The 22,271-nt window shown below is 39.5% G+C and overlaps 1 protein-coding gene across 2 annotated transcripts in view; it reads right to left on the bottom strand.

The window, feature by feature from the left end:
- The window catches only part of LOC104608175 (protein FRIGIDA-ESSENTIAL 1), a 51,195-nt gene extending 29,153 nt beyond the window's left edge, over nt 1–22,042 (bottom strand). For both annotated transcript variants that reach the window (XM_010274075.3, XM_010274077.3), the window contains exon 1: nt 21,629–22,042. In XM_010274075.3, the coding sequence (XP_010272377.1) occupies nt 21,629–21,896 (268 nt within the window). In that variant the 5' untranslated portion in view covers nt 21,897–22,042. The remainder of the gene's footprint in view (nt 1–21,628) is intronic.
- Between the last annotated feature and the right edge of the window lie 229 nt (nt 22,043–22,271).

The raw sequence follows: 22,271 nt of genomic DNA, 5'->3' as shown, positions 1-22,271 counted from the left end.
TACAATAATGGCCCTGATATTGTATATCAATTTTTTTATAGCAACAGAAAAGGAAATTCTATTAAAAGAGAAAAACAGAGTACAACTGACAAAAGTATTAAGACAACACCTAAGAATACAACCACTCAAATAAACTCAAATTTGCACAAAGAGAGAGAATACATCTAAACCCCAAATAGAGCTACACTCCCCCTCAAGTAAATATATGTTAGGCCTCCTCATGACCCATTAATGAGCAGACCCATAGCCAGGGTCACCCAAGGAGATATAGGCCCACTACAGATGCTACCCATGGTGAGGCCCAAATCAAGCATTCACACTCTCTCTCTCTCTCTCTTATCGTCTTGGCAAGCTCCCCTTGAAGGAGCTCCAACGATAGGTAGATTCTAGATTGGTATCAGAACCCTGTCTTCACTAATGACGCTCACTAGATCAACAATGATGGAAGACCAAAGTGACCAAATCAGAGTAGATCTGCATAAGATGGTTAGAGAACTCCAAGAAACTAAGAAATCGTGTTGATGATTGTCACCAGGTATGAGCAACTGGCTCAAAACAGCGGTGGGATAGTGATTGAAGGCTACAGCCAGGAAACCAACAAGAACAGTTCATCTACATGGAGGCAAGCGAAGTTGGAATTCCCTTCATATTCTGGTGAAGATCCCATTCTTTAGATCTTTAAAGCAGAAATATGTTAAAAAGTGTATGCCCTCAACTCCAATCAGATTGATGTGCAGATGCATTTATTGTAAATGAATAAAAGTACATTATTGTTTCATGTTGATATAAGCATGTTTCTGTGAAATTACCCCTTAAACTGGACACTTATGAGACTCGTGTTAGTTTTGAATGTTCTCAGCCGTTGGATAGACTTGGGAAGTTTATCCTAACAAGGTTGACACTGATGTGCTACCAAAGTTGGAGCAACTTGTCTCAACTGCTAGGGTTAGACCCAAAGCACATGCAATGTGTGTTTGGTTGAAACACTAAACCCAGACTATTTTCCAGTTATGCCCAGGACCTTGGAGATTGACGGGCAAAACTAAAAAGTTACACATAACCCCCTAGACTTGATTATGGTATTGCACTAGGTATCGGATTGGGTTGTCTTTGATATGTCAATCAGTGAGATCCACTATGGGTCAAAACCAGGGTATGTTGGGGCAGTCTGAGAATTCACTTAAATAGGTGATCATAGTGATAGGATCGGCCCCTTTGTCGAACAAAGTGAATGATAGGGTTTATACTCTCTCTAATGGAAACCTAAACTGTCGGCAATGAATTTCAACTATATTTGAGATTTGGTTTTGCAAAATATATTTATATGATATATGTATATATTATGTTTTATGAAAAATGTTTGCAAAAGGTTTTAATTCCCAGGATCCATCCGAGCAGAGAGTGTGATACTGCACCTGGCAGCCAAGGGAGAGGTCCTTCCCTGTCGGGCAATGTTTAATCATTATGGACCAAGAGGTTAAGTGTAAGAGACCATTACAGGGTTGATTACCTAATGGGCTTTATCTTACTTAAGTCCATTATCCTTGGGTCTTCATAGGATGGCTGAATTCAATGATCATTTAAGTGTAAATGTTGGGCCCGTTTTGATCCCATAATGATGTGCTCAGGGGTTCACTACGTTTAGCAGTGAATTCGGCTAAGCCTTTTTACAAAGGCTAGGTCGAACCCATGTGGACTTATGTGAGGTCATTGTGGGGTCCCACGCCATACAAATCAGGCCCAAGTTGGCCATGCAACACTCTTGGGTCGTGAACCTTATAGTTGATGGGCTTAAAGCCCATAATTAATATGATTAATTAAGCTGTCACATGACAACTTATGTCATGTGACATGGGGCGAATCTGGGTTTAGAAATGGGTATGGAGCACCCATCCTCTTAAGAGGATAAGGCTTATCTCTTAATAGTCTGGATCCAAATTAAATTTGGATAATCTCCTAATTTGATTAGGAGAAGTGCTCTATAAAGAGAGAAAAGAAGAGAGCGAACTGATCAAGAACTCTCTATTCTGCTCTCTCTTCTTCTTTTGTCTCCAAAGAAACCCTAGTTCGACCACAGCTATTTTGGGACCGATATAAATCAGTTTTCTTTTGATTTTTGCAAGAAAAATTCCGAGGAATTTCGTGCTCACCTCCCCAATTCGATCCAAGCAGTTGGATTGCAGTGTTAAAGAAAACTGCGTTGGTGAATCGGCTTCAGGAGTACACTATGCCATTTTCAGAGGAAGTTGGTTTTAGGACTAATTTGGGCGTGAACTTCCACCTTGGGATCTATGTTTGTGGTATCCATATCTGGTATACATCTCCCTCTTTGGTTTGTTTCAAATCTAGTCCGGTTTAGTGCAAGACCGATCCTGAAAAATGCAGTTTTTCAAAACAAAGGGAATTCGATTCCAAGAGGAGAAATTGCACCAATTAAAATGAGTTGGGAGTAGGCTTGTCACTGATACCTGAAACTCCATGGCCTGATCCAACATACGATCTGATTATCCAGAATTCAGATTATGTGTTTATGTAATCGGATAGGGCTACAAACGGATCGGATTGGATTTGGTAAGGGGTATATCCAATCCGATCCGATAAGAAATCCGAATGATCCAAACCTGATAAGAATTCATCATATTTTCAAAAGTATGATTCGAATTCAAATTCAAATATCTTATCGGATATCCAATTCGATTAGAATTGTAATAAAGAATTTTATGAGATAATATAATTAATACATTATATTATTTATATAATACAATAATATATTATAATATATACTATATAATTATATAAATAATAAATAGAATATACATATAAAATATATAGCATTTCATAACTAACAGACCAGATCGGGTCATGGTAGATCGGATAGGGGTATATCTGAATTCGATTCGTTGGCTGAACGATCAACTTTTCCGATCCAATCTTATTTGTTAGGATCAAGGGAGGCATCTGAATCTGGCTCTTATCAGATCGAACCGGATTAGGTCCAACTTATTTGCAGCCCTATAATCGGATCGGATTTGGATTTGACTCTACCTTATCCGATTAATATCTTAATCGAATTATATCATAATATTCATTGATATTAATATATAAAATCTATATAATTATATTTAAAATTATAAAAAAACTATTTTTATATACTATATTATATATGAATTTATATATAATAAATTCAACATGTTATATTTAAATTAATATATTATATATAAAAGTTGAAAAGTAATTAACTTTTTAATTTTTTTATATTTTAAAAATAAAAGCAGGGTTGGATTAAATCCAATCAGAGTCCGTTAGGATTCATATTCGAATATGAGGTCTTCAAATCCAATTGGATTTCCTCTACTGGTTCAGGTTGTGAAGGACGAAGTAGTAGCAATCAAAACCCTATCAGTCGTTTCATCCCAATCGTGTACAGCCATGTCTAGAAGGAAGGTTAGTGAACCCAAGGAGGAGAATGTGACACTTGGACCAACTGTCCGAGAGGGGGAGAACGTTTTTGGGGCTGCTCACATTGTTGCATCATTTAATGACACATTCATTCATGTAACTAATTTGTTAGGAAGAGAAACCATTGCCCAAACTACTGGAGGCATGAAAGTCAAAGCTGATAGGAATGAGTCTTCATCATATGCAGCCATGCTTGCAGCACAAGATGTTGCACAGTGGTGCAAGGAGCTTGGTATCACCGCTTTGCATATCAATCTTCATGCTACTAGTGGGAACAAGACAAAGACACCTGGTCCTAGTGCCCAATCTGCACTTAGAGACCTTGCTCGGTCTGGGATGAAAATTGGCCGTATTGAGGAGCTTGGTCCTAGTGCCCAATCTGCACTTAGAGCCCACCTGCACTGTACTCACAGAAAGGGTGGCAGAAGAGCAAGGAGGCGGTGAGTTCGCTTTTCACAATACCAAATCAATTGTGGGTGGTGGGTTATTTCAAGAGGATTTTTTTCTAGTTGAACCATTTTTGTAGTTTTTAACATAAAGATAATTTTTGTTATTTACTTTTTGGAGATTGTTAGTTTTTGATAAAAAAAAAAAATTCCAATCAGATTCGGATTTTGTTGGATCCAATCCGTTTACAACCTAGTTGGGAGAGCCATGGGCCTGATACTCAAAACTGCTTCACTAACAAGATTGTTGGGCTATTTGGCCAGGCCAATAATACCAGAAGCCAGGCCAGCATACCCTTCAAACTGTTATCAAGGACCATGATGCAAGCCCATGGAGAAAAGGGCTTGTGTTACAATTGTGAGAAGTTTTGGCCTGGCCCTAAAAGTAAATCCCAACAGGCTTCTCTGCTACAAACAGATAGGCCCTTATTGATCAAAAAAAAAAAGATAGACCTAAAGTTAAAGAGGCCTTAGATCTGAGAATAAATGAATCAACAAAAGGCCAAACTTTGGCCAATACATTCGTCCACCTGAAGTTTCCTTGCAAGCATTAACTGGGCTTGTGTCCCCTCAGACCATAAGAATCATGGACCAGCTAAAGAATCAGGTTTTTCCATTCCAATTGATAGTAGTGGAAGCACACTTAACTTCATAACTAGTGTGCTAGTTCACATGGCCTGACCACACAACCCACACCTCCCTTCACTGTGCATAAGAATCATGGACCAGCTAAAGGATCAGGTTGTTTCCATTCCAATTGATAGTGGAAGCACACCTAACTTCATAACTAGTGCGCTAGTTCACAAGCTTGGCCTGACCACGCAACCCACACCTCCCTTCACTGTGCATATAGCTGACAGAAACCAATTGTCTTGTGACAGCATTTGCAAGGACTTGCTTCTCAAGGTGACACCTCATCAATTCAAAGTACAGTTGTACCCACTTGAATTATATGGGGCTGATTTTGCAATAAGGAGTTCAATGGCTGAGGCAACTAGGGCCAGTAGTATGTGATTAGGCCCGCCTCCCCATGGACTTCATGCTGATATACAAGTTCAAATTTCTAATTGAGAGATGGCACTAATTCAAGAGAAAAATTGAAACAAAGGAGAGAAAGGAGGGGGGGATTTGGGGAATGGGTTATACAGCTATCCCTCTTTCTTTTATGCATAACTTATGCAGATATTACAATAGTGAAATGGCCTTCAAGATTGCAAAGTCCATGCCTCTAAAGAAGGTTGTACACCAAGAGATGAAGGTTTCAAAGACTTTGGGGCTTTTCTTCTTGAATAGAGGAGTTTGATGAAGCCAATTTTAGAAGATTGTCATCTGGGATTGCTCCACCCAGTTGTTGATTCTAAATTTCTTTTTTTTTTATCAATAGCAGAAAAGCTTTCATTAATTAAGAAAAGAATTACAATTAAACACAACAGAGAGAGATAAACTCTCATAACTCTCTCCGAGGAGACTAGGCATCAGCAAAAGAATTAACAAAACTTTTAGCCCACTGAAGCTTAACTTCTATGCCTTGACTTACCCATTTGAACTTTCTTCTTTCATTAATGTAATTCCACCAACCCAACTCCTTTTGCGGCCAACTAATTGCCAGCTTAGACCCTGTTTGGCAACGTTTCCCGCATTCCCGGTGTTCTCACGGAGCAGAAACGCATTTGGCTCAAGAAAAACAAAAAAAAAGAAAAAACAAGGTGTTCTCGCATGAGAACAGCACCCAAAGAACGTGTTCTTTGGGATTGAAAAATCAACACTCCCAAAGAATGCGTTCCCAAAGAAAACACAACTCCCACGACATTAACCCCTACTAGCAAACACGTGTTATCGACTCCCACATGAGAGGAGGGGTATTTTGGGTATTTTGCACTAAATAATAGAAAGAAGCCCTGCCAAACCAAACATTTTCGTTCGATATTGAACTCCTCCAACTTGCCACTGCAAATCTCAAAGGAAGGAGGGATTCCCTTGGCTCCAACTAGACGGCGAGCGAACGATAGAAAGCACCGGCAACATTTCCAGCCAGGAATGCGTCAACAGGTATGTTGTCTCATTACCGTACCTGGTTTTGTATCGTGTGTTCTATTTTAAACTCACCTTTTCTCCGGCCAGATTCACCTGAATTCGTTTTTGCTCCCACCACAAAGATGAGTTTTAAACAATCTAAAACCGATGCGATCTGAAATCATTTTTCTTATATTATTTTGTTAGCATTTGTTATGTTTTATGCCAAATGGGTGTGGTTTCTTCTTTAATCCCATCGATGGTTATATGTTATGCCGAATGGGTGGGGTTTCTTCTCTAATCCCATCATTGTGTTTTGTTATGTCTTTCATTATATGTTGAATATCACAAAAATTGCCCTTTGTTATGTGTTATGAACCTTTGCAAACCTAATGTAAAGAAATAGTTTCATTATCCAAATGCTATTTCTGTTCCTATCGAACAAAAATCCGTTCTCGAAGAACAATTTGCCAAACGTATCTATTACTCCTGAAGAGCAAGAAATAAAATTCTTGTTCTAGAACAGGAATTTCTAAAACAGGAACAGGTGGGAACATTGCCAAACAAGGCCTTAGAGTCCCCTTCAATGATCAATTTTCTGATGTTTAGCTCTTCTGCTTTCCGAACTCCCTACATCACAGCCATGATCATAGCCCTCAAGGTCCCTTGAACCAATGGGGCCTCTCCCCTCCTCATTCCAAAAGACACCCACTATATGCTTGACGGGCCCAAGTTTCTGTCACTACTTCCATCAAAGTTCAGCTTGATAAACCCAGAAGTAGAAGGGGACCAAAACAGCTTGATAACAGTCTTGGATAAAGATGAGTTAGCCACTTCCTTCCATTTCCTAAGTAGGTCATCGATGGGTAAGCCTTCAAACCGGCTCAAAGATTTCACCCAATGAACCACTCTCATGGTAATGGTTTCAATGAGAACCTCTTTACTTCTCTCCTTGTCTGAAAAAACTCTTTGGTTCCTTTCCTCCCAAACCGACCAGTCTGAGATCACAAGTATTGATTCTTTCGAGGATAGCTTCCCAACCAAAACCACTAACCCTAGGAGGAATAGGTTTGTTCAAAAACTCTTGGGTCAAGGCCAAGAAAAAGGAAGCACAAGAGAAGACACTAGAAGAAGCAGAGGACCAAAACCGACCATCAGACACTGAGGGATTCAATAATACCCCATACAAACTATGAAGTTGGAGACACAATTTAATTCAACATCTCTAAGTCCCCACCTAAGCCCCAAATTCCAAGCAAAGCCAGAACTAGAAAGGAGTGTATGTTTCTCAATTTAGAGGAGTTCAATCATTTAGGTTCCTCCTAAATAAAGGCAACCAAACAACTCTACCATTGGCAATTTCACAATTTCCCTTCACTAAACCATTTATGTTCTGGAATAACATATAGAGTTGAAGAAAGCACTACTTCAAAGGTTTATCATCACATTATGCATCGGTCAAGATCCTAACCTTGCTACCTTCACTGACATTGTAATTGATGCCTTTCAAAAATTCTGAATAGATTTTTTTAAACAAAAAAGAAAAAAAAATTAAAGAGGAGAATACGAGAAAGGTGATAAGAAATCACTCTAGAGAAGGGCAAAAATATGAAAAGATCGCCCCCTACAACCACAACCAAGGGAAAACCACCACTACTAGAAACACACAATAACAAACACCAAACAACCACCTCAACTCAAAGCCTTCCATTGAAAAAACAAACAAAAACCCAACACAAAACCAGAGTTACTTCTTAGCTTCAAAAGAACAGCACAATTACGGTTTTCCTTCTTGCCACATTCTTGGGTATCTTCACTACTTTAATAGGCCCCATACAAAAAAGACCCCCTTTCAGCCTAGCAAAGGCTTTTGAGACCTGAATAGGCCGTTGATTTTTTGGACATCTAAAGTGTTTCACAGCATTCAAAACCAGCTTTGAATCCTTCAAACGCTAGCTGCTTCCTCCCTAGGTGTGCAAGTCGGGTACCAGATTTGAAGAGTACATTGCTCCATTTTTCTACTATCTCCCCGACTGGAAACTCACCCCCTCTTCATACCCTCTTTAAAAGCAACCCCTTCAATTTCAAAAAACATCACCCCCTCATGTTGTCCTTATCGCCAAACCTGAAACAACCAATCCCCTTACATACTTTCTCTCTTCCCCTACTTTCTTCTTCCATCTTTCTGAAAGCTTTCCAAGATGTTTGTTTGTGGAAGTTCTCGAATGAAAAAAAAAAAAAAAGAAAATTAACCAGCTCACTCAAAACATGCAAATTCAGTTTCAGTGGTCCAAGAGGAGTGCCAATTCTTTCACAGACTCTTTGGCTAAACAAGGGATGGGAAGAGCTAGTTTCTTTTGGGCTTTGTGTAATTTGATGTTTACTTTTGGGTGGGGTAAGAGATTTTACCCCCCCCCTCCTGTTGTATCTTCTACCATCTCCTTTTATTAATAAAAGTTTCTGTTATTGATCAAAAACAAAATTACTCTCCACCCCCCAAGTACAAAAACAAAATTTTACTCATCTCAACCTCCATTTCAACAACTGTCTTGATGTTAATTAATTTTTCCACTTAGTGGGTTTCATCTAGAAACACCTCTTCTGAGTGATCATCCTCGATCCTATCCTCTTCAATCTCTTCACCACCAACTCCCAACGGCTTAGTTCTGTATTTTTCCTATTGTAAACTTTGATCTTAGTCCCTTTTCCACTACGAACTACTCCAAAAACACCTCCCATTTCCTTGTCCTACCTCTCTTCTCTTTTCCTACAAATAGCACCCCCACTATCCTTCGAGCAACTCGAAAATGCAGCTACTCCCCTATCAACCTCAATCTCCGCTAACACACCCAGATAAATCTTGCGATTGCTCTCCACTTCTAACCTCCCTCCTAAATCTTGCAGCTTGCCCTCCTTAACCTTAGCACCCTCATCCAAACCAACCACAATTACTTCCTGAATAGAAACCTCCCTCTACTATCCACATTGGCACAAACCTTCACTAGGGGAAGAACCGCACAGCCATCACATTCAGCTTCAAAACTCTTAACAAAAGAACCAATCCCTTGACTCTCATTAGCAGAACCCACCCTCCTAGTGAACCCTTGAATCTCACCCAACGATCTACCCAGCTCACAAGCATATTCAAATGAACAGCTGCCCCTAACTTCCCCAACAAAGAAAAAAGAGCATCCACCCCCAACTCTTGGCCACCCCTCAACAAAAGTAGAGGTTTGAATAGCAATACCATCTTTAACAAACAGATAAACTTGGGAATGAAAACCATCTTTAATTGTGTAATGAACAACCCCGTCATCTCCTTTGACTCGTCCAAAATCAACTAAAGAATAGCCCCCAAGACTCGTTCCGGACCAAGATACATTTGACTAACGAATCACTAACACATTGCCCTTTGTATCTCGTGACCATCCAAACTCAATCTAGCCACTCTATAATCTTACCGCCATCTCCAAGCTTACCAATGTGCTTGTTTGCCTCCTTCCCAACACCATAGCCATACTCTGCCTTAACCCCAAGCCTCAAAGATTCCTCATCCAACCCCGCCCTTTCCTTCTTAAAAATATTCAACAATTCAACCAAAGACCTGGACCATTCCACACACCATTCTGAAAATTGGCCAAACCAAAGAAATTAAGAGTTTTAACATTATCAAACCGCTTCGCCAATTTAAAGCTTTTTGCCTTCTTATTACTTACTTCCCTCTCCACATGGCCCTCAATAAAATTATCCGTTTCAAATACCAATTTTATTCCCAAAAATGCCCTTGTCTTCAACCTCTTGTTTCTAACCTTTCAACTTCCTACTCCCCTCCACACCAAACCTCAAATTTGTCTTCTCCAGCCTGACTTTGAATCAACAACTCTCAAGAGATCAAGCCAACTTAGTGGAATGGTGCCATCAACAACCAATCTTAAATTAAACCATTCCCCAACAAAACACAGTGCTAACGATGAAGGGATTAAATGGGTTTCCTCAACTTCAACTAAAATCCTTGCAACAACCAAATTCTTCCAGGACCAAGTATTAGTATTTTTTTGGTAATAAAAAAGAAAAACAAATATTAAAATAAAGAGAGATAAGACACACATATGACAACTAACAAGAAATCACCCCCCAGAAAGATAAACACCCAAGGCCCGATAGAAACAAAGCCCTTTGACCCTAAATTGAATTGTTGAAACAACAGAAATCTCCAAAAACCAAAAAAAACAAAAAAAAAAAACAAAAACAAAAACAAAAACAACCAAATTAACACCCTGATCCCCAACAAGACCCTATCCCTTTAAAAGACCCCACCCCAATAAGGTCCTTGCAATAGCAAGCCCCTCAAGACTCCTCTTCAGACTAGTTTTCAAACAATGGAAAACTCTCCTTGAGGTCCTTAAACAGCTTCCTTGTCATTTCTTCCCCTCCTAACACATAGAGCCCTAAAACCTTGTTTATGTGAACTGCATTTTCCACTACCTTATCCACGCCCAACTTCTCTTCTACCTTTCTAACTCCAATACTCCATCCATCTCCTCTCCCCACTCTTCTTACTCCTCATCAGAATTATTTTCCTCTAAGCTTCCCTCCTTTTCCTCGGTTTTTTTCTCTTCATTTATGTAGTCTTCCCCTAAACCATCTTCTTGTTTCCTTCCCTCAACCTCTCTTTGCACAGGTCTTTCTATTGGCCTGAATGAAAACGTTCGACAACCTCTTTTTCAAGCTCAAACTTAGGGACACTACTTCCAACAGCTCTCTTTTCTTTACATTTGATCTTTGAAACTTTTCTCTTATAAGCCCTCTTGAATTTGCTGCAAGGCCCATCCCCAAAAACGCCTTCCTTCAAACAATGAAAGACTTTTGTAACATAAACTAATTGTTTATTGTTTGGCATCTTGGCATTTCTCGAGCCAGCCTCATGCCTTAAAGATTTAACGTTCACTTCTACCCTATTCTTCTCTCTTTTTCTTCCTAAATCCACTCCTAATTTTCCAATAACAATATGTGTAATAGTGGAGCAATTTGGCAACAACCCTTGTCCCAATAGAACTTTTCCTTCTTTCTCCGTCTTTTGGTCATTCGCAATAGAGAACATAACTAAGTCTTCATTGTTCAGAACCGAAGTTGTTCTTGTCCCAACAATTGAATTGTTGGTTTCCTAGATTTCCTCCCTAATCTCCCATCATCTTCCAGCCAAAGTTGCTCATTTGGCTATGTCCTAATGCTTTAAGCTTCCTTCCGAAACTCCCTTAGAGTAACTCTAGTTGATGCGCCCCAATTTATCTCGGAACAAATGCCAAAAGGTGAACCTTTGATCATGGGCTCAAGAGAGACTAACCCAAGACACTTTGCTTGTTCCTAGTTCTCCTTCGAGAGACTCCTTCACCGCAATACCCACAATGCCCGAAATACCACCCTCTTTGGGACCAGAACTATCTCCTCCTTTAAGCCTAGAGTTTTAGAACACAAGGCGCAAAAAAAGCGCAAGGGCCAATTCACTTGAGGCGTAAGGCGAGGCGAGGCGCATGCCTTTTTAAAGCAAGGCGCAAAATACAAAAAAAAAATGCTAAAAATTCAAAAAATTCAAAAAAAATCAAAAATATAATAAACATAATGTTAATAAAAAATATAAACTTAAATTTTAAATAAATGTTTTAAAAAACCTATTATCTAAAATGAAAATACATAAACATGACATGTAAAGCGTGTTCAAATGAAAATTTAAAAATAAAAGCAAACATATAAAACATTTTCAAGCATGTAAAACTCACAATCTCTTTTTTTCCTCAATTGCATTACTTCAAATAGCTACAGTGATGTAAAACATATTGCATTCTTGATTCTATGAGTCGCCTTTGTACCACACCCCTCGAAGCAATCCCGAACAAGTCCATGTTAGGGTCTTAAATTCTTATTTCTCATATAAAAAAAATAATGATTTTATAACTTTAATTGCCTTTTAAGAAGATATTTTATTGGGATGAATGAATGAACAACATTAGCAAAAAGCACACACCTGGGCCCAACCATTAGGCTCAAAAAAAACAAAAAGCGCAGAATTTTAAAAAGGCACACGCATGGGCTAAGGCGCAAGCCGCACCAGGCGTGCACCTCTTGAAAGGGGTGCACCTAGGACCTAGGCGAGGCACATACCTTAAAATGTGCCTCGCCTGTGCACCTAGACGGGCTTGAGGCATGCCTTTTAAATCACTGTTTAAGCATCGCTGACAAAAGCTTTTTGATTTCTATAGGCCTTCTTCTCAACATCAGAATGTTTCTTTATTTCTTTGTTTTTGATAAGATATAGAAGTAGAGGCCCCTTGAAGAGAAGGCTTTATCAAATTGAACTTTGACGGATGCAGCTTAGCCAATCTGAGTCCCCTAGTATTGGGGGTGTTTAGAAATGCAAATGGTCACCTTTTTGCTTTATTCTTGAGTCCCATTAAAGTAGGGGATGTTGTGGATGTAGAAGTCCTTGTAGTCTTACAAGAAGTGGAGCTTGCTAGAGAATTGGGCTTTGGAAAATTGCTAGTTGAAGGTGACTCTAAACTAGTAATCAAGTGGCTAAAGGAACGAGAGAAAGTGCCTTCGTCCTTTAGGGGTCTTTGCGAAGATTTAAATGGCTAACCACAAGCATTGAAGTAAGGTATCATTGGGAAAGATCAGCCAATGGGGTGGCAAACTGGTGAGCTAAGCAGGGGCAAGGGGTACACAAGAATCAATTATTTTGGGCATAGTTGTAATTTTCTTTTTACTCCTTGAGGCTACACCTTGTGCCTCTTTGGCAGAAGTTTCCACCTTATATCATTCTCCTTTTATTCTTTAATTTCTTTTTTTCCTTCCAGCCAAGTTCCTGTTCAAGGGACTTCTACGTTATGGACTCACTCCTGTAATAGGAATAGAAAAAGGTGATGATAGACCTAAAGTATGGTCCATCAATTCACTATTCACCCTCTCTCTGTTGGGCTTACTTAGAATATCACGTAACCTTGTCACAAGAATGGAATTATCAAGCCCCAAAACAGAATACCCAACACTTGTCACACCCAGCCCATTCTCAAGGCCCAGACTAGGTAAACCTTGTTTCGAGGCTACCAATTCAAACCCAACCGACCCAATGGTTTTCACCCAAGATAAAATATCCCTCACTGGTTCAAGCAACCCTAGCTCGACAGAACTAGATAGGGTCAGCTCCACTTCCAACCTTGGAGCTAAAGAAACCTCCCCCACATCTCCTCGCATCTTTGAAAGAGACTTTTCACATTCCTTGTAGCTTATAGCCTACGGCCAAGGACCGTTGCACGCAACCTCTACAACTCTTCCTATGCAAGGCTCTTGTTCTCCCTCTTTTGTGGCTACTTGCCTAGGTTTCTCCTTTAGAGGAAACTCCTTAGAAAATTTGAATTGGTCCAATCATGTTCTGCCATGCAACCAGTTGTCTTCAACCTCTAGGTCTTCTACTCTTCTGGCTTCCGTCCAAAGATTACTTCAATGGAGGTAGCAAGCCATATTGAGTAAAAGAGGTTATCAGTTTGGACTTTCACCATCCTACATATATCCTCCGGCTTCACACCATTAAGGAGAATAGCTACAGAATGCAAATCGAACATAAAAACTCCCAAGTATTAGTATCAACTTTTCTAAACCTACCACAAGCATTCCACACTGCTCTAAATGAATGGATAACCAAGTGTGAAGAGGTATTTAAAAAACCAATAGCCACACAAGGTATTTAAAAAACCACTTTTCAAAAAAAGTGGTATCTAAAAAACCAATAAACACACAAGACTTCTCACAACCACATTCCTAATGGCTTCAACCAACCAAAAAATGCAATAGTTTTGAGCCTGTTGAAGCACCTCCTCTGCCTCCTTGCTTTTAAAAGTAAAAAAGGAAAAAAAAAAACAGTGTTTAACCTTCTCACCTAACAAAAAGACTTATGCCACCATTTTTTAATAGCTTTCACCACTCCCTTCCAAATAACACATCTATAAAATGTATTCACCATCCTTGATTCCCAACAAAACTGATTCTACCATATGTGGCTTCAATAATCTCCTTAAACAAATAATCCTCCTAGCTGCCAAACTTCCATAACCACTTGGCAAATAAAGACTTATTAACATCCTTTATTCTCTTAATCCCCAAACCTCCACTTTCTTTAGGTGTGCAAACCTTGTTCCATTAACAAGGTGACTCTTCATTTCTTCCTTCCATCCACTCCACAAAAAGTCCCTCATCTTCTTCACAATCAGCCCAGCCACACTATCAAGGATAGAGAACATAGAGAGATAGTAGGTAGAAAGGGAACACAGCACACTTTGATTAGGATAAATTTTCTTCCTTTAGACAAATATTGGGCTCTCCGAGGGTGGCAAGGGATCACCTTGTAATAAATTCCCTTTGCATGCTTTCAACCTTAAAACCATGTAAGGAATTCCCTTCTTTTGGATAATTCTTCTAAAGCTCTATTTTCAATCAAACAAAGAGCTACCGTAGCGCATCTAAATACAAAGGGTGGCAAGGGATCAGGATGCTTGTTGCCTCAACCATCTGAACCTAAAGAAATATCCATTGGTACTCCCATTTATCAAAACAGAAAATAATGAGGCCAAATGCAGATTTTCATCCAACTATTCCATTTAGAGACAAAATCCATCTTCCTCAACACATGGTCCAAGAAAATCCAATTCACATGGTCATACAATTTTTCCATGTCTACTTTGCAAAGAATTCCAGCTTTACCACTCGTTATTCTAGAGTCTATGCATTCATTAGAAATCAAGACTCCAAAAATTTGCCATTTGGAGTCACTTCTTGGAAGCTCTGAATCTAAGTTGGTGCATGCCAATCTCCGCTAAAGCTCTGTTGGAGGAGGGGCATCTACCTGGGTTATCCAAGAAAGGGAAACTCTGGTGGTCTTCCATCCCTTAGGCAGTTCTATAGGTTGTGTGGTCGGAAAGGAACAAAAGGATTTTTGAAAACAAAACTACTATTGTACACAGGACCATTTATACTTTTTTGAGGATGCCCTTTTTTTATGTCCTTCTTTGTACAGCTACTTATTGTACACAGGACCATTTATTAATACAAATATACTTTACCTTTTCTCAAAAAAGGACTCCAAAATTTTCCAACTGCCCACAAAAGCACCTTGGTGTTAGAGATAATGAACTCCATCATTTTCTTCATCCTTTTAGCCAAGACCCTAGAGAGAATTTTGTAAGCATACAAGTAAGGCTGATTGGTCTAAAATCCTTCAATTCCAATAGCTCCATTTTCAGACACCGAGGATATGAAGGTGGCAATGAGACTGTGGGTTGGAGACCCTTTAACATGAAACTCATAAACTAAGACCAAGTCATTCTTGATAAAATGCCAGCATTTCTTAAAGAAGGTCGTAGTAAACCCATCTAGATCAGGCGCCTTATCATCCTCCATAACAAGAATAGCATGGTGAATTTCATCCTCCCTGAAGAACCTTTCCAGCTCTACAACCTGCTCAAAAGATGAACATTTAAACTGCAACCCTTTACGTTTAGGTCATGTAGCCCATTTCTCCTTCAATAAGCCTGAATAGTATTGAACTATGGCCTCCTTAATGTCTTTCTCTTCCTCCACCACCCTACCATCCTCTTTATAGTGTTTTCTCTTCTTCTAGCATCAGCCATCTCGTGAAAATATTTTGTATTATTATTTCCATCCCTCCAGCAAGTTACTTTTGTCTGCTGTCTCCATTTCATTTCTTTTTTTTTTATCATTAAAAGAGAATTCCATTAAAATGAGAAAAGATTATGATTACAGATTATGAGTAGCCTCGGCTACCCCACTAAAACTTAAGAATCCACCTATCACTTTTGGTATTTCATCCTTACAACTGAAACTGAGATCAAAAACAATTATCCCTGTTTGCCCCTTGTTTTGCTAGCTGGTCTGCAAATCCATTTGCTGCTCTTGGAGTCCACTGAAGTAATATCTGCATGTCCTTGGAAAGACTTTTAACCTTCTTGATATCATTTCTAAACAGCCAGGGTGTCTTTTCAGTTTGCTTTAGCCAACTTATCACTACTTTGGAGTCACCTTCCACAACAAGCTTTCTCACCCCCATCTCCTTGGCTTTTTGAATCCCGAAGACCACTGCCTTTAGTTCAGCTGTAGTGGAATCACCTATACCAAAAGGGCCTGAGAACAGCCCCACTACAATCCCCATGTCATTTCTATATAGTCCTCCAATTCCAGATCTTCCTGGGTTGCCAAGGCTGCTTCCATCAAAGTTTAGGTTGAGGAAACCTGATTCAGGGGGCTCCCACTCCTTTAAGGCCTTCTTCTTAACAGCTGAAGAGGAAGCAACTTCTCTCCAGTTCCTGATTAGATCATCCATTGTAAAGCCTGAAAATAATTTCAGAGATATTACACATGATATTACCTTTATCATAATCCTTTCTATTAATTCTTCCTTGCATCTTTTCTTTTCTTCAAAAATTCTCAAGTTTTTTCCTCCCACAGCACCCAGATTACTGCTGCCCTTGTGCATCCCCAAAGTGCTCTCCCTCTTCTTTTTGGCCATCTGAATGTTTAAGAGTCAAACAGACTCTCCAAGTTCATCGGAACACCCCACCTACAACCAAAAAGATCAAAGAACCAATCCCAAATACTGCTAGCAAAAGGACAGGAAACAAGGATATGAAAAGCAGTCTCACCAATCATCTCACACAAACAGCACCAATTCAATGAAAGGCACCAGCCAGGCCGCCTCCTCTGTATCAGATCACATGTGTTGATTGCACCATAATAAACATCCCAACAAAAAAGCACCCACTTTGTGGGGGATAGAGCAACACCATACTTATTTTACAGGGAATGGTACCCCAGGTTGAGCAGGATAAGGCAAAGACTTGAAAAGGGAAGTGCAGCTAAAGACACCAGATGGATAGGGCGGGGGATCGAAATCCTACTATCAAGTTTAGAGTTGTAGAAACACCCCTTCATGCAGCTGAAGTAAAGAAGACAAAGGAGTCCTTGGTTCCACCATATTAGTTTTGAAAAGTCCAAAGCAGAATCCCCATATGAATTTCAAAACGGGACAGCCAAAATGTGTAATACATTCTTTTCAGCAGCTTCACAAAAGTAACTGTAGCCAAACTGGATACCCCTACTTTGAATGTGATCCAACATATACTTTCCAAAGCTACAAACCATGCAAATGCTTCCACCCAAGGTGGAATCGGATTTCCCCGTACACATTTCACCTCTGATCTCTCTACTTGATTCCTTAATAGGGCCAAATAGAAAGATTTAATAGAGAATCTACCATTATTGGATTCCTTCCACCACCTCAAATCCCTCCTATCCACCTGCATCTCAATCGATTGTAATTTTGAAGGCAGTTCGACACACTCCCCAAACTCCCAATCCAAAGGGATCTTCTGAACTTTGGATACTACACCACCCTTCCTTGAATCACTTCAAAATTCTCTGCAATAGAGGTGTTTTTTCTTGCTTAACCTATACAAACGTGGGCAAAGATCACAGAATTTTCCAACCCCGCCCAATCAACTTCCCAGATTGTATGGCCTAATCATTCCCAACCTTGGAGGAAACAAAATCAAGAAAGTCTGACTGGAAATTCATTATTCCTTATCAAACGAATACTCCATAAGAAAACTTCACCTCCAAAGCATCCCAACCAAAGTACCAAACACCACCACCACGTATTTACAAGCCACTAACTTGCATCCCTTTCCACCACTGCATATTTACAGGCTCTCCAACAGAGCTTTCACTAAGTTGGTGCATGCCTGTCTCAGTGAAAGCTCTGTTGGAGGAATGGCACATATCTGGGTTGACCAAGAAAGGGAAAGTTTGCTGGTCCTCCATTCCTTTGGAAATTCTGTGGGCTGTCTGGCTAGAAAGGAACAACAGGATTTTTTAACACAAAACTTCCTCCGAAGCCAAGGTCATCAATATGGATATAGGCCTATAGGGGTTATTAGGAGTTGGTTGTATATACATACTATTTTTAAAGAGGATACTTCTGACTGTGCCTTTTTGAGGATGGCCTTTTTGAGAGGTCCTTCTTGGCAGATTTTTGTACAGCTTCTCATTGTATAAAGGACCTTTTTGCTTTAATACAATTATACTTTACCTTTTCTCAGAAAAACTATTAAGATATATGTTCATATAGAATTTAAATAAATTTGGCAAGACATAAGTCTTCAGAAATGAAGCTTAGCTTCAAAAACTAGATATAATGATATAAGCAAATTATATGGGATGCTCATACCTGTATCTATATCCAGGATTTTAGGAAATGACGGCATACCCCCATTTCCCATATTTGTGTACATGCCCCCATCCAATCTGGGTATCGTAGATGTGTTGATGTCATAGTTATCAAGGCGACGCCTAGGCAGTTTTACAGTGTCGCCTCGCCCAAACACCTATTAGGTGACCGCCCAGAGAATTAGGCAGGCGCCTAGGCAACCAGGCGGGCACCTAAATACAAGGTGGGCGCCTAAATAAATTTAAGAAATTATTTTTTTCATATTTATTATTCTGATATTTTTATTGGCTATTATGTTGTTATAAAATAGAACTGGTTACATGTTAACATTTTATTATTAAGCCAATACTAATAAAATACACTGTTCATTTAATTTTTTTTCTTGCAAGGGTTTTTGCTCAATTGAAGAGGGAGGAGAACCAAAGGCTTCCAGCTCCATCTCCAGCCCAACTTCCAGCTTCAGTTCGTAACCCAACTTCAGTCATTTTTTGCTTTTTTTTTCGAAAAAACAGAGGCTCCGCCCCTATACTCCTCCCTTCGTCTACAGCTCCACTCATTCCACCCCTGACTGTTCTCAATCGCTAGTCTCAGTCCCTTTTAAAAAAAAAAAAAAAACAGAGGCTCCACCCCTATACTCCTCCCTGCCCCTAATCCCCTCTTCTTCTTCTGTTCTCAGTCGATAGTCTCAGTCCCTTTTTTTTCGAAAAAACAGGGGCCTATACCCTGCCCCTAATTCCCTATACTTCTTCTTCTTCCTCTTCTTCTTCCGCCCCTATACTCCTCTCCTCCCTTCCTAGTTCCAGCACTTTTTTTTTCAGTTTTAAAATAGAAACAGCCGAACCACACTCATCTCTTCTTCAATGCCTAGAATAGATAAATTTCAATCAAGGTATGTGTTTGATTTGATTCCTAGTTTTCTACATAATTCCTTTTATTCTTTGTTCATTTATTGTAAATTTACAATGCTTTTTGTTTAATTTATTATTGATCTTTTTTAGTGTGTGTTAAAGGAAAAGTGAGAAAAGAGATAGCACTCAAGAAGGACAATGCTCAAGCTCAACATTCACTTCAAACTCAAATGTATGTCTTTGACTCTTTGTGAATTTAAAAAATATTTTTAGTATTTATTCGTTTAACTTTTTAGTATAGTTGCCTAGTTGGTTTAGACTCCTTTTTATTGAAAATAATATATTTAATGTTGAACATGAAGTCATGAATACATGCTAATTGCTAAATTGATAATATTTTATGTTTTTAGCTTTTTATATGAAATTTATACTCATTTGAATGATTTATAGTGTTAATAGTTAGTGTACATGCTTGCTAGTTAGCACACAAAACCAATAAAATAGCTTAGAAAAGTATAGATAAAGTAAAAACTCAAGAAAACTAACATTTTAAAATTCCAACGCCTAGGCGCCTAGGCACCCTCTGGTCGCCTAGCCTCGCTTTGGTGCCTTGAAAACTATGGTTGATGTATACAAGATTACATGTCAATTTAAAACACAGTCTATTTACAGTTATTATGTACTTATGATCCCCTTGATTTAGACTTCAATTGTTTTAATTGTCTATAAGTATGAAATCCATACTACTGTAAACTTAGATTATTTACAGCTCTTCCACACATGTCTATTCAGATATATTGAATCCTAGGGAAATGAATACCATACAATGCTCTTCAAATTTTAGTATCTTTTTTTTATCAATAACTTTGAAAGAATTTCATTAATTAAAATGCTTTAGGATACAACAAGATGTTGCAAAAGAAATCAGCTTAGTAAGCTGACCCAGGACAGAATTACAAATGTGCCCAAAACATATATGTTCTTTGAACCCCTTGCTTTGCTAAGCTATCTGCCAAACTGTTGGCAGATCTCCTAACCCATCCCACCTGAATTGACATGTTCCTTGACATCCATTTAAATCTTCCGAAACCATTCTTCAACTGCCATGTCACCCCTTCCATTTTCTGCAACCATTTTATCATAGTTTTTGAGTCTCCCTCGATGATCAGTCTATTAATCCCCAACTCTTTAGCCTTCTCAACCCCATATGCTGCAGCTAGAAACTCTGCCCTTACCACATCACCCTCCTCCACAGGACCAGAGTACAGAGCAATAATGAATCCATTTTCATCTCTGATGCCCCCCCCCCAATACCTGAAGGGCCTGGTTACCCACACAACTCCCATCAAAGTTCAGCTTCTTTCAACCATCTGTTGGAGGGGACCAAGTCTCAAAAAACTATCGTCTCGTAGATGATGAAGCAGGAATAAGTCCCCAAACCCTGAAAAAGTCTTCAACCTTAAAAGCTGAAAACAGCTTCAAGCTTTTTACCCAATGTGCCACGCTCAATGTTATTGTTTCAACTAAAGCTTCCTTGCATTTTTCTTTACTTGCAAATATTCTATCATTTTTTTCCTCCCAAATGATCCAAACTATTGCTGCTCTAGTACACCTCCAAAGAATCCTTCCCCTCCTTGTCTTACCACTGATACCATTAAGGTTGAATAAACCTTCCACCCTGTCAGGAGAAGACCATTTGCACTCAAAAAGGGAAGTAAACCAATTCCAAATAAAACTGACAAAAGGGCAAGATATAAGAAGGTGAAAAGCAGTCTCACCACTCAATTTAAACAGGACACACCAGTTAGGGGACAAGCACCAATTTGGTCTTTTCCTTTGAAGTACATCAAAGTTATTAATACAACCATGAAAAACTTCCCAACAAAAAGCACTGATTTTAGGGGGAATAGGAAGGCACCAAATTTCTTTGACTGGAAAATGAAGAGAAGATTGTGTGGCAAACATCGAATGTAGAAAGGATTTACAAGAAAAAAACCCGTCAGAATTAGTAATAGCTCCATTACAATCATACTATGTAGGCCTTTCTCTTCTTTTGTGCTGTCGGAAGCTGCTTCATTATATTTGTGCACCAGAGTAGATCCTCTATGTAGTCTCCCGCTTTTTGATATTCAATATTCACTTTAATCTGCCACTTGATACATTGTTAATATACGATATTTTGAGCAATAAAGCACATCCCACGAGAACCCCGGTAATACGAAAGTGCCCCTTCCTGTAGAACAATCTCATCCACATAGATTGAAATAATCCACCAACACCGGTGGTTCCGTAGTGCTTCACCCCCCCCCCCCCTTTTCTCTTCTTGTCTTCTTCTTCTTCTTCTTTTTTCAGCGTCCCAAAAACAAAGTTTTTGTAAATAATATCCAAGTAAAGTTTCATCCTATTGAAATATCCAGCATCCAGGTAAGGATTTATAACTAATACAAGAAATGCAACAAGACTGAAGCTAGTGGGAATATTAAATTATAAATAGTGGAACAAAGGAAAAATTCAAGAACGGTAAAAGATGGTTAAGAGGCCCAAAATTAATAAGACATTAAGTAATAACTAACCGTTCTTGCCCTGATCAGCTGATATTGGCGAATCTGAGGAATCATCTGCTTTTTCTATTTCATCACCACCACCACCATCATCATCATCATCATCATCATCCTCAACGACTTCTTCTCCGTCGACATCTTCTTCCTCTTCCTCGTCTACTTCTGCAACATCGCTGTCGTCGTCGTTGTTTCCAGCATCGGAACCCGAATCCTTGCCGGACGATTCAGCGGTGGCGGGCATGTCCTCCTCTTCGGAGGATGAGGCGGCGGGTGAGGCCATTACGGGTGAGGTGTACCCTGGCTAGCTATTCGCTCTGGCCCTCTTTTTTCTGTAGAACTGAGCTTTCTCTCGCCCTTCGGGAGGCAGATTCGGAGTAACGGAACGAGAAATTGAGAATTAATGAGACTGCGCCAGTACCACTACCCTGTGGAGCTTGCCCCGCCTACTAGGGTGCAAGTCGGGCCTGGTTGAGGTCAACCCTGACTCAACCCGTATTGTTGAACCCCAGCCCTAAAACTTCGGGTTGGGTTGAAGTTTGGGCTTAGGTTCAAACTTCGAGTTGGGTTCAAGTAGGGCTTAGTTCCCGATTAGGGGTGAGTATCGGTCAGGTCGATTCGCTTATATGGTAAAATTTGGAATCTACGTTATAGGGGT

The sequence above is a fragment of the Nelumbo nucifera genome, chromosome 1 (assembly GCF_055504915.1).
Source record: "Nelumbo nucifera cultivar China Antique chromosome 1, China Antique-T2T, whole genome shotgun sequence".
Taxonomy (NCBI): domain Eukaryota; kingdom Viridiplantae; phylum Streptophyta; class Magnoliopsida; order Proteales; family Nelumbonaceae; genus Nelumbo; species Nelumbo nucifera.
Note: the sequence above shows the minus strand (reverse complement) of the source record. Positions and strands in the feature narration are given on the sequence as shown.